Below are 18,909 nucleotides of genomic sequence, written 5' to 3' on the forward strand. Positions count from 1 at the left end.
TTTTTTATGTTTACAGTGACACTGGGTAAATGAATCTATATTTTCTGGAAAACCTCTTTAAATTCTCAGAATAAATGAATGTATGTATATGTGTGTGTGCCTATGTGTGCACTGAAGGAGAATAGCATATTAGAAAATTCCTATTTTTCCAGTCCAAGGAAATTGTGTTTAGTCTTCTTTTTTTTCTTCAGATTTTACATTTCCTTGTTTCTATACTCTAAATATTATGTTTACTTAGGTTTCTACCTACCCATCACTTGCCACTACAAGATCCTATTAAGTTATACAATAAGCAATTATTAATAAGTTTAATTATGCTAGTAAAAAGAGACATTTATGTGTATTAATACTTTATTATAATCACAAGATACTTGTTTTACAACTAAATATGTAAAAAAAAACCCCATAAAGAACAAAAAAGATGATGAACGTTTGACCAAAACTAGTGCAATGTCTATTTCCACTTCATTGAAAGAATCAGATGCTGATTTCTATTTGCATTTTGACTTACACTTAGGTCCTATAAAAGCATTTAAAAATTTCTATTTTCTAATAGTAGCTGTGCCTCCATAAAAAAAAAATCACATAACACCCAGGCCTATCACCTATCAAAAAATGTAATAAAAATATTTCAGTAACAGACAGTCCCCATATATATTTATCACATACCAAAACCACATAATTGGGGTGGGTGGTAGGTTTTTGAAGGTAATATCCAATTGATAATAAGAATAAAGAGCAATTGTGTGCTATTTATCTATAATTGTTTATCTTAGCTTTTTCTTTTTTACTACCTGTCCTTAGAATTTTTACAATTACCATTGGAATATTATAAGGATTACTTTTCCTTTATTAAATAAAATAAGTGAAATTTACTTTTAAGGACACATCACAGAGTGTAGCCTTTTTAGAGATTCTGCACCATATTAGTTTTCTAATATTCTAAGGTCAAATAATTTTCCTATTCAAAATGGAAGACGGCAGTCAAGCATAAGAAAAAGATCTCTGCAAAAATTCACATTCTCCACTCTGATACTTCCCTCTTTCATTTTTTCTGTTTTATGTAAATACAACAATACAAAAAGTCTTATCAACATTAACTTGCTCTCCAAGCGATGATGTTCTAGTCTCTCTGCCTCTGAATTGTGATTCACTGAACTACTGCTTACCCATTAGTATAATTGTACTTCCAATCCAAGTTTGAGTATATTAAAAGAGGTTGTTGAATCACATACTGAGAAGATACCCCTGTGAATTTAAACTTATTTGTTTGGTTCTGAGTCATTTTCTGTTGGAATGAGCCTACTGTTTTATGTGTTCTATAATGTGACACACCCCATCAAGTTTAAATAAAGCCAAAAGACACTGTAAGTAAATGTCCTGTTGTCAGACTATTATGCACTACATGCCATCTAATGTTCCTAAAGATTTACTTATTCCTGTTTGTTCACATACTTTTATGGCCACCCAGGCAACAATGACTTTAGTGCCATCAATGAGTAAAATGGACATAAAAAAAAAAATCTTTGTTCTTTTTGCCTGGTTAGAAAAATGTCACTATAGATTAGATTAGACATAGGAGTTCTTTGGGCTTTTCTGTCAATAAGTACCCTCCTAATTCTAAGATTTTTCAGTATCTTTGGCTATCTGCCTTCGAGTCACACACCATTTCTAGAATCTAGAAGGGACCCGATAGGCTAGCAGTTCAGAGCACAGGTTCTAGAGTTGAACTAGTGTGAACCAGGCCATTGGGTTTGTGTCCTGCCTCAAAACTGTACCAACTGACATTGGGAAAATTACTTAATTTTTGTGTGCCTCAGTTTTCTAGTTGTAAAATGGGAAGAATAATAGCTCCTGCTTCATAGTATTGTCATAAGTATTACATTACTCTACAGAAAGCCCTTATAACAGTGCTAGCACACAGTAAGTACTACATAAATATTAACTGTTATCATGTTTACTTTGAGATTCCATAAAAATTAAAAAAAAATAAGTTAGAATTCAGTTAGTAGGATAATTTGCTTAACTGAATATTTATCCTTAATTATTAAAATTTCATTTAATCAGTATGAGAATTCTTGTTATTTGGATTAATTTAATTTGCTTCCAAAAATTAAAAAAACAGTGAGCACATTTAAAGGGAGAATAATACAAGAGAAGATCTCTTAATGGATGAGAAAGATTAGCAAATGATTTCATTCAAACATACTGACTGATGCTCATGACATGCTAAATGCTGGTGCCTTTGAAGACTATTCTCCCAGCTGTGATGCAGTTATGCTCTCACCAGTAGGGCTGAATGTCTGCCAAGGATCATCTGCATATTTCTTCTAACCCTTTTATTTTGTACTTACCAAACAATTATATGCTTTAAATGTTATGCAATCTGATAAAATATTACCATGAGAGGATCTGTTTCTATAGGTAAAATGTTTATGAATATATGTATGTATGTTTGTAGTGCTGGAGATCTATCACAGAACCTTACACCTGCTAGGAAGGTGTTCTAACACTGAGCCACATCCACAGCCCTTCTGCAATATTTCATAAAGGTAAGTCACTAAAACCAGTTGTTTTGAATTAGTAAGAGACTAGAAAATAAAGCAGGCAATATTCTAGGTAGCTTCTGTCTTCAAACTGCTGCCCAAGTAACTTTGATATTCTTTTTTCCACCTTAAAGAAGATTTAAAAAAAAAACATACATTGTAGTTGGATAAGACTTATGTAAGAAAGAACTGAAATTCCTAGAAGCAGAATGATATTCACACAATAGGTCTTGATTCTAAAAGAGAAGATGAAAAAAATTGCATGTGATGTACTCTATGTTTAAATCTGTATTTAAGGTATGTATGTGTTTTTTTTCCTTATCCTTTAAATATCTTTGACTACTATACATAAGGCTCAGAGAGCATCCCTCACAGGCTCAGATGTCAACTCGTGCACACAACACACACCTGTGTAAGAAGAATGTTATCAAAAAGCAGTTGAGTTTCTGACTGATCTTTAGTGATATCTGCATTGGCATTCATCCCAAAGATTTCTGGTGCTGGGGTCAGTGGCAGAGTCTTTGTGTATTCGATGTAGCTTTTGTGCTGAAAAAATAAGTAACAAGAAGTTGGGCGATTAGAAATAAATTGCATTGCAGAACTTCATATATGAGAGAGATAATTTTCCACACTCAAGTTATTGAGTTGGATGAACCTGTAAGACTGGACACTGAATGCTTTAATTTTATTTTAGTCTGGGCCCAAGTTTAAAAAACAATATGGACATGTTTTTAGAGGAAAAGGAAATCTCCCACTCAATTGGAATGGGTTTTAAACAAGGGAAGGAGAAATCTGGTAACTCCATTTAGAAATTTCTTCCAGAGGATTTTTTGTGTCACATTCTGTTGTGACTATTCTTAACTTATCAGAATAAAAATAGTCTTTTCTAGTTTACTCTGATTATTTTGTTTAATCTTATTGTGATAAATCCACCAAAGTGAAAAAAGTAAAAATTATCTGAAAGTTTATTATCCCAATTACTGCCATTAACATTATACATCTTTTTACATATATGCACACACATTTTATTCACATGGACTTGTACCAAAATTTCATCCCTTCCTCGATATAAATATGATCATATGCAAACATAAACAGAGCAAGGGAGGTTTGGTCATTGATGGTTTTATGACATGGACTTTTTTTTACATAAACCTTACTTCATTGTGCTTTTTTCACTCTTGACGATTCATCATTGGTTATCTTATCCCCCCGACTCCTCATGTTGACTTAGTCCATCCAATCAGTGATGTAAGCTCTGGGACTGATTTTCCCCTTCATCCATATTGATATCTGCACTTAGCTAGCATTAATCCCAGTGGATGATAGGGTTATGGCCCAAGAGTTATAGTATGTATCTCTGTTGCATGTGCCCATGTGTTTAACTTTCAAAATATACTCTTTTCACTACTGGGGATCAAATGATAAGCAAACTTATTATCCTGGAAGTCCCTTGAAATCTATGGTGTAATAATCTGAAGGCAATGGATAGGACCAGAAGAGCAGAAGGAAACCTTAGCCTAGTGCTATAGGTGGTTCTGTCACTCTCTGATGCCTCCACCTGGGTGACCTTGGACAAGTCATTCAACCTTAATGAATCTGCTTTCTCATTTATAAAAGGGTATTTATAGTACCAATGTTAATTTGATGCTCTAGTGAGATCATTATATTTATAAGTATTTGTGATATAAATGTTAGATATTATTAATAATATTCTGTAACCCCTCTTGTGTATATTTATTTTAACTGGGGACAGTGATATCTGCATTGGCATTCATCCTAAAGATGAATTTTTTTTTACCGGAAGAATTGAATTCATGAGAGTAAACTCTCCTTGGGTAAGGAATGTTTCTAAGACTCTTCACATTACAGCACACTACTAACTCCATTTGTGCACAGGGTGTCCTCTGTCCCCACGTGACTAAAAAAACAAGGGGAAAATCATCACCTAAAAAAAAAAAAAAAATTCACTGCTACCATAGGAATTTCAAGTTCTATTGCTTTTAGATTTTTTGATCTATACTTACATCGCCAGAAGGGGGGACAAAATAGATGCCACTTGAGTCAAACTTATATTCTGCATTTTCAACTAATTCTGTACAGAAAAATTTATTCAGAATGGTGCGCAGTGTGCGGCGGTCCCAGTCATCAGTCACTCTGCCTCCGTAGTTGCATTCGCCAGTCATGTACCGAAGGGCGTCATAAGGTAGTTCCTAAAATTGAGAGCTTAAGTCGTGAACCAGGTAAGAGGTATCAGAATAGTATTGTATGAAATTGTTCCTTGTTGAGTCCTATTATTAAGTTCTTGCAAATTTCCCTTTGTATACTTCCCTACTAATTGTTGCAGTTTCCCCCAGATCTTTCTCTTCTTTTGTATTATTTCATTTCCATGCAATCAATGCTGAGACTAGTACTTGCCTAATCTCTTATGAACTCATTTACTGTTCAACCAACATTTTTTGAGTACCTACTATGTGCCAGTTGTTAGAGTCTGTAAACAAGTCAAGATGGCGCCTGGCATTTTGCCAGAGGGAGTAGTTTGTAAAGTAACACCACCGAGCCATTAAGTGTGGAGATTCCTTATTGGTTGACTGCTGTATCTAGTTTATGTTAATTAGATAAGCTGTGTGGAATGTATATATTGCTCCTGTCCTACAATAAACAGCTCCCACTCCTGCTGTATCAATGTACACAAGTTGCTCATCACCTCCCCGGTTATTTTGCTGCAGCCGGACTGCAGCACCAGTCACAAATGAGTTAGACCACAGGCCATCCTTAAAAACCTTGCCTTGCTGAGCGACATGCAAAACAAAGCCGGTATCATTCACAGATAATCAGTATTGATTTTCTTCAACACCTTTTTACATCCATATATATATTTGACAGTTGGAAACACACTCTATGTTCAATTTTACATTTTTCCAATCAAATCTCATGAGATTTCCTGTAGTATTTCATAAAAATTCTTTAAAAATACTTTGAAATGACCATTTCTATTCCAAAGAAAGTTGCTTATAAAAAACAATTTGCAATATTACTAAACTGCTTTTCTGAAAGGTCTAGCAATTGTAGCAGCCAGTTTAAAAGTTTCTGCTAATTAAGTATTTTAAGTTGTATTTTTAAAAATACTAGTGAGGCTATTAATTGTTTCATATGTTTAATAGTGTTTGTTTTTCTGTGCACTGCCTCTTCTGTTGTTTCAACTAAAGTTTTAACAGTTTTTGTATAAACAATTACAAACTGATATCAAATTTGTGGTAAATGATTTTATACTTTTCTTTTTTCCTCTTTCTTTTATCCTCTAGGATACAAATTCTAAAATGTTTTTCAATTACAATGGTATTGATTTTTCACTTTGTAATTTCTTTTATCCTGAGCATGAATACCTACATACCCATCAGCAGTATAGAGAATTTTATTTCTCACTGCTCCCAACAGAGTTTTATTATTAGGGGAAACATTGATAATTAAAGCATAAAATTATTTTTAATTACTAATTTTAGTTTTGACAAAAATGTTATTTAACAATGTTTATTCACCAGCTATGTTTTTTATTTTAGAAACTATCTACTGCATTCTTTTACATATCTTTCTCATCTGAATGTTATTTTTTCCTGTTATTAAAAGCTCCTTATAAATTCTGAGTCAGTCTGCCGGATACATTGAAATGTTTTCTCCTATTTTTATTTGTCTTTTATTTATTTTTATTTGTATTTACCTTTTATTTGGTGTTTAGTTGTTTATGATATTTAACTAGAGTGATATTTAAAATATTTTAACTAATATATATACAACTTTTTTCTTGAGATTTTTTCATCACCTTTATGCTTTACATACCCTTCTTATAGTTAGTTATCGGTTAAAATTTAAAAGTTTATAGATCCTACATTCCAGGGATCCCACTCTGAGGACTGACTCTTCAATAGGAAGAACAGCACTAGAGAAGAGCAGGTAGTAGTGATTTGAGAGGAGAAACTTACTGAATTAGGGTTGGAAATTGTGGGAGTTGTTATCTCATAGACTGGAACCTCAGGCAGTGAATGTAGGAGAATGTGTCAGTGAGCAACAACTTGTGGACAAACAGAATCGAGCACAACTCCAGAGTATTTGATTCTACAATTGCAAGTGTGAGAGGAGTCTGACCAGATGCATACCCTGTGTGGACTTGCCTTGTTCCATCTCATAAAAATAAGAAGCCTCATATGCAAATTAAATAATTAATAATTGAGGTAGAGTAACACATGGAGTAGCTAGCTCCCAAGAGGACTTTGTGATGCAGATGCAGCTGAGATCAGGAGGGGGAGGATTGGATTTAAGTATAAAAAGGTGAAACTTGGCCTACACACTCTTGAGAGTTTATAAGGAAAATGATACCTGTTGTTTCAGCAGCTTGGTTATAAAAAGTACCAATCAAATTGGGGAGTGTTTTTCTCCCAGAGGCAAAGTAAATAGATGGAGTCCCCAAGTAGTAGCTTGCTGCTTCAATTGCTTTCTTGTTCTGTTGTAAAAGAGTTGAGCCCATGGGCAGGAGAGAGTGTAGATGCAAACAGAGCTCCGAGTCAACAACTAGAGTTCAAGGTTATGTATGAGGTAGTTCACTTAAACATTGTTTATAAGCAACAAACAACTCAAAAGAAAATTAAAATATCATTTTTGAGGAAGATTATATATATGTTGTGTTAATATATATGTGTATTTTCATATTTATATATGCATAGGATAATGTCTGGATACATATGTCCTAAGATGTGAAGCTGATTGCCTTGGAGATGAAATTAGGATGAGAGTTGAGGGGTAAAGGATGAACTTTTCATGCACACATACTTGCAAATACACATGCCCTTACCCAAACAAGAAAAACAAAGCAATCGCCTACCTGCCAAGAAGAAAATATATATCTACTTGTATTTTCTTCTTTTATATTTTAATTTTTCCTATTTAGTTTCTTAATCAATTAGGAATTACATAGAATGAAAATTCTAACTTAGCAAATAACCAATTATTCTAACATATTTATTGAATACTTTTTTCATTTCCTATTCAATGTAAATGGTATTATTATTCCAAATTTCTACATATAGTAGTTTTGCCATTTTTCTGTGAGAGCATGAAGATATTTTCACTAAGATTCACTTATTAAATAGACACTCATGGAGGCAAGTACTACACACATTGTTTTAGGCACTGAGAATTCATGAATAAACAAATCAAAGCACATAACTTAGTGGCTCATGATTTGGCAGAATATACTCTGCTTCCTAGCAAAAGTTTGCAATTCCCAATAACCCAGATGTATCATGAACTCTGTTAAGGCTGCCAGAGCCTGGACACGTATATTTCTGGGCACTATACTATGTATCTTAGACACAGGATCACAGAGATGATCAGTAAGTAGACCACGGAAGATAAAAAGATCTGGAATCACCTCATACTCTTACAGGTACTCACACTCTTGATAATCAAGAGTCTCAACAAAGGATGATCAAAGTGGTTGTCAGTCTTAGTGGCATGCAAAAATCTGCCAACTGGAGGTAAACTTTGCTTCTTTGTCTGAATTGATTATTCAAGAAAGAGTGGCAGAAGTAGACCAGGATTGAGCACAGGAAAAGGCAAATCAAAATAGGAGAAATATGTATGCCAAAGCACAGAGATGTGAAAGAACATATTACACAGGGAGAAGAGAAAGCAAAGTGATGTAGTGCATGGATTAGAGGAGGGGTGGCAGGGAGTGTGAGCAGCAAGATGTGGTTTGGACAGGATAAGAAATAACTGAGGGTTGATCAAGGTGGAGATTGGAGCATAGAGAAAGGCAACACTTAGTAACTGCTCATGGAAATAGGTTCCCATATGATAACCATTCCTTGTTCTGTTTCTTTTACCTGGATTTTTCACTTATCTACCTGCTGCACATCTATGAATTTCTGACACTATCCCTTGTCTGGATTAATGAATAAGGTATCGCTACTACACATATCAGAAAACTAAGATGAATCAAGATTTCTCCCTCTACCTTCACCATTTAATATCTAAGTCATTTCAGTCCTTTCCCTTATGTATCCAACTGCATCTCTACCATGTTCCCTATCCTAGCCTAAATGCTTTGTAGTTTAAACTCATAACATCTCCTGTCCAGGTTATCATGATGGTCTCCTGTATTATTTCCCCATGCTCTCATCAGGTGACTTAAAACAAGAGAATTTTACTGTCTAATAGGTCTGGAGGACAGAAGTTCAAGATCAAGGATCATACTCTCTACAGTGCCTTCTGGCTTTTGATAGCTCCAGGTTCTTTTTACTTTGTGGTAGTCAAACTATAAACTGCTTTCATCTTCACAATGCTGTCCTTCATCTGTGTGTGTGTGTGTCCAAATTTTCCTCTTCTTATGATAACACCAATCATACTGAATACCGTTTATGTATGATGTTAGCTATAAGTTTTTTGTAGATGTTCCCTTAAGGAAATTCCCCTCTATTTCTAGATTACTGAGAGATATTTCATTATGAATAACTATTGGGTTTTGTTAAATGCTTTTTCAGCATCTAATGATATGGTCATGTGATTTTTCCTCTCGAATCTATTGATATGATGGTTACATTAATTATTTTTTAATGTTGAACCAGCCTTGCATATCTGCATACAAATGAGTCTTCACTGCTGACTATATTTTAAATTAGAATAGATTCTCCAGATATTCAGAACAAATTGCTAATTAGAAGAACTCTTCATTTTTTTGTTTTTGTATTATAATCATTTTAGTTCAAATATTTCCTCAGATACTGTATAACTGCAATTTTTCCTCTATTATCATCTTTTTTGGCCAATATTACTACAAGAAAGAAATTTATCAAATTAATGATTCATTTGAACATTTTGCCCAATTTAGATGCTGTAAAATTGAAGGCTTTCTCCATTTATTGCATTTAATACAGAATAAGAATTTGTCCAATAAAACACAAAAACTCAGATAAAAGATTTTTCACATTTAGTTATGCCATTTGAGCTCTTAATATTTATTTTCTGAGTTCCTTCTTTGCTTTTGTAGAAATAGAGAAAATATCATGCTAAGTGAAGTATGCCAATCCCAAAAAAACAAAGGCCAAATGTTTTCTCTGATATGTGGATGCTGATCCTTAATGGATGTGGGGTGGGGAAGCATGGGAGAAATATAGGAACTTTAGCTAGGGCAAAGAGGAGGAAGGAGAAGGGAGTGGGCAGGGGAGTAGAAAAAATGGTGGAATGAGATGGACATCATCACCCTAAGCACATGTATGAAGACACAAATGGTGTGACTCTAATTTGTGTATGACAACTACAGACATGAAAAACTGTGCTCTATATGTGTACTATGAATTGAAATGCATTCTGCTGTCATGCATAACAAATTAGAATAAATAATTTTAATAAAGAAATCGATTTAAAAAGTTTGCAAACCTTTTTAAAAATAAAATTCATGAAAAGTTCCAAAAACTTAAATTTCTTGATACTCCATTGATTAAATTAATGAAAGAGTTTCAATTAAATTTGAACAACACTCTAAGGTATAAAAGACCAACTTAAAAAAAAAGCTTCATATCCTTATAGGCACTTCTAGTTGACTTATCAAATAGTTCTTCAAAGACATAAACCTAGAAATCCAAATGTAAACAGGTTTACCTCCATGTTGTGGGAGAAGAGGAAGGAGGGAAAAGGAGAGGAAGAGAGAGAGACAATGTACCAGAATTGTAGAGAATGTGCCAGGTGTGGTAGCACACACCTGTAATCCCAGCGGCTTGGGAGGCTGAGGCAGATCCCAAGTTCAAACCCAGCCTTGGCAATGACAAGGTGCTAAGCAACTCAGTGAGTCCCTGTCTCTAAATAAAATACAAAATAGGGCTGGGCATGTGACTCAGTGGTTGAGTGTCCCCTGAATTCAATCTCTGGTACCGCACCACCCAAGATGTTGATGTGATATTAGGCTTTTTTTCCAGAATCTATACTTCAGGTTAATACCAATGGCTAAAATAGTTTATTTTTTTGACAAATGGTTCAGACTGGAATAAAGATATATTGACATGTCTCTAAATATAAAGCCATGCTCTAGAAAAGAAGAAAATTGGGCTCTCTCTCTCTCTCTCTCTCTCTCTCTCTCCACCCACCTCCCCATTTTGGAGGCTGGTCTCTCTCTCTCTCTCCACCCACCTCCCCATTTTGGAGGCTGGTAGATTTATGGTCTTCTCAAGTCCTTTTCAAAATAAATACAATTGGTTTCTAGAACTCCATAGATGTTTATGTGTCAAAATAAATAATAAAAAAATAGGTTCCTAGAGACAAAGTAACATCCTAACTACCTACTAGAATAGTCATAATATCCCATTATAATAAAGTACTATTTATTAAGCTCTTGGGGACTACCCTGCTATTTATTTTATAGGAGTAGAATTAATCAAAGGTCCCTGCTTACTGTATAGATACAATGTGATAAATAATGTGTGGTTTTTATGATACCTCATACTGGTTCAGGAACATGTGGAGCTGCTGTACACTGATTCTGAGATCAGTCTCATTGAACTCATAAGGAATATTCCACCCTAGGGGTCCAAATTTCCTTCTCTCTTGTACCAAAGCATGAAAGAAACAGAGGCCATAAAGCATTTTCTTGAATTCTTCCTGTAATGAGAAGAAATTGTGCCACATCATTATTTTTCTCCCAACATTGCATTTTACTTACCATATTTTAAAATGAAAGTAATTAAATTCCTTTGCTTACAAATAGCATAGAAATATATGCATACTAAAGCATAACTAAAACAGAATTGTGTTTCTACTGACTCCTCAGGCAAAAAAAAAATGCTTATTTTTATTGTATTTAGCATACATAGCTAAATGCACTCGATTTTCAGGAAGCATAGTAAACTCATCTAATTTCATGTTACCTTAAAGGATTTGGGAGGTGCCAACTCAAGTATCACAAGGCAAGAAATGTATGATCCCAGGCTACCATGGAAAATTTCAAAGAAGATTTGAAATTTGAACCAATGAAATAGCTTCAATACCCACAAATAAAATACCAAATGGTCAAAATACTGCTTGAGATTTCCTTGAGATATGCTAACTGCTGTTTTGGAAATTCACTTCTCCCACCAAGGGAGAGGGTGTGTGAGATCTGCCTTCTACATTGAAATGCTGAGAAGGAAGGAGAGTTGATACTTATCCCCTGCAGCTTGGACAGGTGGATAAGTGCAAAACTAATGATTGAAAAAAGGAGAGCAAGCTGTGGCTGCAGAGTAGAGGACTAAGAAAGAGAAATCACCACACCCCTCTGATGGTGGGCTACGCTGGTGGGAATCTCAAGGATCAGATCAGTAGCTTGGGCTAGGCATGGAAGTCTGTGGTCATTTTGAAGGTTCTGTGGTCAAAAGGACTTCTACAAGGGGGTAGAAGCCTATATTCCTATAGTAAGAGTTTGTCTGAGGGGAATGTTGTAGAACCAGAAGCTGAAGGGTCCAGGAGCTGCCATCTGAAAGCAAGGCACTGCCAAGGTGGGTGTGTCATAGTTAGGGGTAGCCAGTAGTGGAGACTACTGAAAACTCACAGGAGAACCATAAGAGAGTCAAAGAGTTATCTTTAAACCCCTGTCTGGTTCAGAGAGCTCCAAATACTACTACCCAGAACAGGAATTTCTGCTCGTTCCCATCTCATCCCCCAAACACACTCCAAACGAGTGGTCAGTACCAATAGCTATCAAAGATAAGAGGGGCTATAAAAAGATGCCAGCTCTATCCTCTTCCTGTGATGGCATGACACTCACTGACTACAGGCTCCAGGTAAGATGCTAGGAATGAAATGTGAAGTAATAACTAATATATTGCATCATACGTTTTGGTTTCTGAATCAAGACTGGCTTTGCAATTTAAAATGATTATAGAATATTTTATTAATTAACAAGAACAAGAAAAGTCACAGGGATGCCTGGAGTTTTATCCAAGAGCAAAGGAAAAGTTTTTTCACAAAATAAATTTCAAAACAAAAGAAAAAAATAGCATATATTTAACCAAAGAAATTGAAGTTAAACATGTTGGGCCAATTCTAAAACTATTTTAGATATATAACAGAATTATCAAATCTGCAAATGTGTCATTGTTGTTGGAACCCAGATAGAAGAAGGTACATAGAAATATGGAATGAAGAGAAGCAAGAAAGAACCATGGAAAAATGCACTCAAATTGGAAGTATTGGTATGGAGTCATAATTTCTACAATATGTATATGTATATATATATATATATATATACACACACACACACATACACACATATATATATGTACATGTCCTTTTTGTAGGTATATATGTGTATATATTTGTGTGTGTTTGTACATGTATTTATTTCCAAGTTCTTTCCAATGATAAGGTCAAGAAACAAAGACAATGAAGTAGTAATGAGCTTATCTAATACCAGATTGTGGTCTCTAATAGCATTTGTCGTTAAAAGAAAACAGAACTTTTCAGAAAATTGGCAGGTTCTATGACTAGGGTAGGATGGGTACAGATGATTCTGGAACATTCTATACCAGAGAAGTAAAAGGTGATGATGATGCAATAATATATTTTTAAAAAAATATGGGACCTATAACAAGTAAAAAGAAACCAGAATATCCACTGCCCAAATATGGAACAAAATTGAACACCAAAAGACTTCAGTAGTGAGTTATAAATCATTGGGAATGAATTCCTCAGAAATTTCCAAGTCTGTACCAATAATAAATAAATGGGAGAGAGAGGAGAGATGTTGCTTATGACTGTGTGTCAAGTGTCAAACGTGCAGAGTGTTGCAGTTGGAAAATAATTATTTTGTAGCCATCACAGGAATAACTCAATCAGGGAAGAAATCAATGGATACTGAATCTGAGTGGGAGGATGGATTTTGATGAAGAACAGAATATTTACATGATCCTAAAGATTCTCCTCACAGACTTATTATTAATTACAAGGGGGAAAGCAGGTATTATACAGTGGAGAAATCAGCCAATACCTTGTCCAGGTGATCAAAATTAGTATATCCAATAAGGAACAAATAGGTGTCACTCATATGTATATGCATGTGTGTACATATATGCATACATAGACATATACATGTACGCACAGTTGGCCTTCCATATCTTCTGTTGGCTCTGTGTTCATAGATTTACTCAATCTCACATTGAAAATTAAAAATTAAAGAAAATATATTGAATACAGATTTTTTTCCTTGTCATTATTCCCTAAACAAGACAGTTCAACAACTATTGACATAGCATTTACATTATATTCCACATTGTGAGTAATTAGAGATGATTTAAAGTATACAGGAGGATGTATGTAGTTTGTAAATACTGTGGCATTTCATATAAGGGATTTAATCATCTGAAGATTTTGATATTCAAGGAGGGTCATGGAACCAATTCCCCATGGATAATGAGGGACAACTGACATATAGATAAAGAAGACACAAATGAAGTTATAAAGCAAACAGGAGAATATACTAATAAAAGGTAAGCAAGGATAAAGGATATTGAGATGTTCCTTATACTATTTTTATGCTTTCAACTTTTCCATAAGTTTAAATTATTTCCAAATAAAAAGTTAAAACAGAAAAACTAAAGTGTTGCTTTGACATTTAATGAGGTTTGGATTGGGACTGCATTTTGTAAGTGTCTGGACCTCTAAAATCTGTGACTACTGCTGGCGAGGCCTTTTGATCTAGAAGAAAGGGAGGGCTGAATTACATTTTGCAAAGACTCTCCATTCGGCCTATCAGATGCAGAAATGCCCTCGCCACCTGTCTGGAGGTAACCTGCTTTCTCTGGGCCAAATCAATGCAAAAACTAGTCAGCACAGGTCTTAGAAGCTCAGGATAGGCTTTGACTTAGTTTTAAACATAGGTGCTTATTTTTAGTGCCTGGGCTTTTGTTTAATGAAAGCACTTCTTTATTTCTAATGTTTTCTTTTGATGTACACTTAAACCATATTCAGATATCAAGAGTGTGAGCTTTTTAATGGCAAAACTTACTAAGGTTCATAACCCCTCTTAAAAAGAAACTCTACCATTTTTAATTATGGTAAAAACACTGTGAAACAATTTTAGGTCACAGACATTCATGCAGAATTCTAATCATGAAAGCAGTGGGTGTTTTCCCTGCTCGCCTGGTGATGCTGAAAAAGACCCTTATGAGTCCCATCAATCAAGGAGGAAAATCATTTTGGCTCTCATTATAGTTATATGGAGGAAATATTTTTATGTTTTAATTTAGAGATACGGCTCCAGATAGCAAAGGGCTCAGTTAATATCCTGAAACAAGATTCTCCAACCTTGCAGATTTGTACTGGGAATGGCTTACAGCTGACTTTCTAAATAGAAAGCTACATTATTAATGACACTCCATAAGATCTCAACTGAGCAGGAATGAGGCTGGTGGTAAAATTAAAATAAAATATTAATAAAATTGACTTCAGCACAGTCAATAATCAGTAATCAAAACCAACTGCACTGCAGTGCAGGAGGCCTATTTAATTTGTAGTTTTACTCAGTGCACACATCCCTGATCACCAGGGGCCACTCGAATTGCTTTACAGGCCGAGGTAACAAGACTTAGCCATTACTAACAGGCTTTTTGCAGCTGCCAAAGAACTCAGGGTCAGAGATCGGGTCCATGAGGTATGATCGAATGATATTAGCCCGTAAACCTTTCGGTGCTTCATTGGTCATTTTCACTCCATTCTGCAGTACTGACACAGGGAAAGTCGGAGATGGGTAACTTGTCAACCAAATTCGGAAATCAGGATGTGTTGATTCTGGGCTTAACTCCTGTAAGAAAATAAATCCGATATAAATGAGTAAATAAAATCCAAAGAAGAATCTCAAGATTATCTGTGCAAGGGATGGGCTGGGAGGAGGAGGTAGCACTTCTATAAAATAAGAAATGTAACAATCACAGTTTTTAGCAAAAGCCTTAAAATCTATTGCTGCCTCTAAACCAATATACTTCATTGAGAAAGCCCAGAGTGTTGTGAGTCTCCTTGAGAAAGTTAACTCAGAGAACTAAACAGCTTATAACGTTGATATATACTTCAGAGTTGGTAAAAATAGAGACTAGGACATTCCCAAGTTCTCATATCTGAACTGATATTGCTGAAACATTTATAGAAACAATTCTCTGTCCAGAGCTAGATTAAGACTCATCCCTTCTTGCTGTAGCCAGATTGGAAGAGTAAGTAATACACTGAGATAAGCCAATATTTAGCTAAGCAAAGATTTTTTTAAAAAAGTATTTTAAAGAGTAAGATGAACTAAAGCATCAATACCACTATTAGTTCTATTTAGTTAAGGGGCCAAGGACTGAACACTAGAGGGTAATAGAAGTCTCAGAACTGTTCTATAGGGCCTGGGAAAAAATTATCAAGGACCCTTTTCATTCTTTCTGTCCAATCTCACTCCAATTGTCCATGTCAGTGGTGTCTGCATCTCTTGAAAATTCAAATCTTTATCAGTAACAAAGTTTTTGAGCACTCACAGTGAAGGAGAGGGGTGATTTAGGAAGGATATATAAGTGTCTATGTTCTTTAATAACAAGAATTGTGGGCAAAAGCACCATTTTGTTTTGTTTTTCCCTACTGGCTACCCTAGGTATAATGACTTAAGCAATATGATTAATGGGTCATTAAGCCAAGTTCACCATCCCTTGGGCACTTTTTCCATTTTACATGACTATGTGATGGGTATTTATATTATAATTCCACAGGTCATGAGATTGGCACATGAGAAATCACAGGAGAAAAGGCATAAATATAAAACCTCCACTATAAGGCCTCAAGTATGAGGACATGTTGGCAAGGTAAACACATAATATAAAGAAGAGTTTTTCAGGTAGATATAATATCTATCACAATGGTCTATGTTTTTGAGAAAGAATGCCGTTCAACAAAAGTCAAAGAAGTTCATATGACAGAAGCAGATAAGTCAAGATGAGAAGTAGGCGGACACCAAACTTGCAAAAGTCAGATCATGAATGTTCTTCTAAGTCATTCTGAGGTTTGACCTTTATCCTCCATGCAATGGGAAGCCACTTAAAGGTTTCAAGCAGGGAAGCAATATTCAATCACTAATCCAATACAAATTTATTTATTGTCTCCTATGGACCAGGCACTATACAAGGTTCTCTCTTTTGAGAACAAACAAAGAGAGAACAAAAGAGAGAACAAACAAAGTCAATTTCTTCACAGAGCTTCACTGTCATTAAGATTCAGGCAAACCAGAGTGTGATAGGTAGCATAAAGAAAAAAAAAAAACCATCTATCTCTTGAAGATTTTGTTGGATAGCTGGACAGTGCAAATTCTATCGTGTTTGGTGGCCTGAGGGACTCCTTTATCAAAGGGAGGTACGGGGGTGACAGAGTCATGGGTATTTCCTGTGGAAACATTTTCTCTGTGTTTATTGAAGTCAGGTGCCAGGATTTCTGTTTACTCTGTTGAGCTACATGGAATTTTCATCCTGGAACTTCTGCCCACCAAAAATAGGGAAGTACTAAAACTCCCTTCAAGGAAAGTGGGAATAGTACCCTTTTGGTTTCATATTGATCCTCCATGACTTGGAAGCTGGCCAAGAGGATGAGAAGTGAGTTAAAGGAAAGTTGTATTCTAAAGCCTTCTGGTGTAGAGTGGACACATGAATTTTACCTTGAATAGTCTCCTTCGTTGCTTTTGTTCTATTGTGGTAAAAATTAAATTGAGTTACATCCCCACTATGGATGGTTTACTCTCATCTTTTAGCCTGTTCCTCTGGATTAAGAATATTTTCATCTTACTGGATAAACTCTTGTTCCCGTAAGGGGAACTTGCCAAGGCCTGACTGTGTGCCGTCCTCTGTTCCTTCAGAGAGAATCCTCACTGTGAGCCCATCACTCCTGGAATCTAGCCATGCCACCTACCTGCCACCCTCCACACTGAAGGACAGGAAGGAGTTACTTGAATGGTATGTGTATCACTAGTTAGATTGAAGGAATATAACCAAATAAATATAAACCTGCATTTTTACCTCACAGACTTTCTCAAGGGTTGGCATCCAAGAGGTAGCAAGGTGACAATTCTGAAGAACAACCCACGTTCCTTCCTTGACAGCTTTTTCTAACATCTTCATAGCAATGGGCCCTTGGCCTTGACCAAGAGATAAAGAGCTAAGTTTTGAACCTCCATACCCCTATATAAAAGAGTAGTAAAGAGGTTATTTAACATCACAGTTTTAGAAGAATCAATATTGTTATTAACATTAACTCTGTTACAGTTTAATTATGTAGCATCTTTCACAGGTTCAAATGTGTACAGCCCTAAAACACTCAAGTAAGCACTTACATAAAATAGAAGTCAATTCACAAAGGAAACAATCATGGTAATAAGCAGAAAATTCTTTTGGGTCTTTGGTTGTTAATATAAAAGATAGAAAAAAATTAAGACTTTTAATATAAGGAGGAGATGAAAGGAATCATCTCTCTTGTAACAACTCCTAAAATTCAAAGCTGAGAAGAAAACTATGAATAGACGGATGAATGGATGAATGTGTCTTATTTCCTTCAGATCTTTTTTGTGTCTACTGAAAAAAAAAATACGAAGAAAGTAAAAAAAAATTAACCACTAATTTCCACACGAAATTTTCTTTAAAAAATTCTGTGGAAGTGTTTTCTGGGAATTAAGTTCTCCTCTATTCTGATTCATCTGTGGCTTCTGGATTTCTATCATTCCACTATAGTTACCAGCACACTGTCTCTCAGGAAGAGGCCTTGGATGATGATAGCAGGATCTTGGGCCCTTTCTAAATGCTCAAGACTAACTGTCACTCCATAATACTGCTCCTGGAAGAAGTGGAGATAGAAGTGAAGACAATGCATGGAGCAGGACCTATACCAGGGCCAGAAGATAATCGTGTGGTCTAATGTGAAAGTGATATAAACAGGAACTAAAAGAGCTCAAGGGTCACCTGCGTCATGTTGATCTGGAGATGTGAGTCCCTCATGAGACTGATACTTTATACCACCTCCACTGTTTCCACTAGAGTGAAACCACAGTTTTTGCTCTACTTGGATTTTCAACTATTTGGTTCACTCAAATCAATTCTGTACACTCAAATAAGAATGGCTTTATATGTTACAGATTAAATCATATAATAAATTAGAGATTAGATCCTGTCACTTTGTAACTTAAAACCCTACCATATCTTCCCATATTACTCAAAATTCTTACTGTAGCATAAAAAGACTGTGAATGTTCTCTTCCTTCACAGATGTCATAACTCATCTCCTCCAATCATGACAGCCATGTCCTAACATTTCTTTAACAAAGTTCAGTTAGACAGTGAAT

The 18,909-nt window shown here is 35.3% G+C and overlaps 1 protein-coding gene across 1 annotated transcript in view; it reads right to left on the reverse strand.

The window, feature by feature from the left end:
* The window catches only part of Dnah7 (dynein axonemal heavy chain 7), a 282,698-nt gene that overhangs the window by 17,903 nt on the left and 245,886 nt on the right, over window positions 1–18,909 (reverse strand). The window contains exons 54-58 of the mRNA XM_026408842.2: window positions 17,594–17,755; window positions 15,166–15,366; window positions 11,031–11,192; window positions 4,574–4,759; window positions 2,955–3,092 (exon numbers count right to left, since the gene is read on the reverse strand). Coding sequence (XP_026264627.2) covers window positions 2,955–3,092; window positions 4,574–4,759; window positions 11,031–11,192; window positions 15,166–15,366; window positions 17,594–17,755 — 849 coding nt within the window. The remainder of the gene's footprint in view (window positions 1–2,954; window positions 3,093–4,573; window positions 4,760–11,030; window positions 11,193–15,165; window positions 15,367–17,593; window positions 17,756–18,909) is intronic.

The sequence above is a fragment of the Urocitellus parryii genome, chromosome 1 (genome assembly GCF_045843805.1).
Source record: "Urocitellus parryii isolate mUroPar1 chromosome 1, mUroPar1.hap1, whole genome shotgun sequence".
NCBI lineage: Eukaryota > Metazoa > Chordata > Mammalia > Rodentia > Sciuridae > Urocitellus > Urocitellus parryii.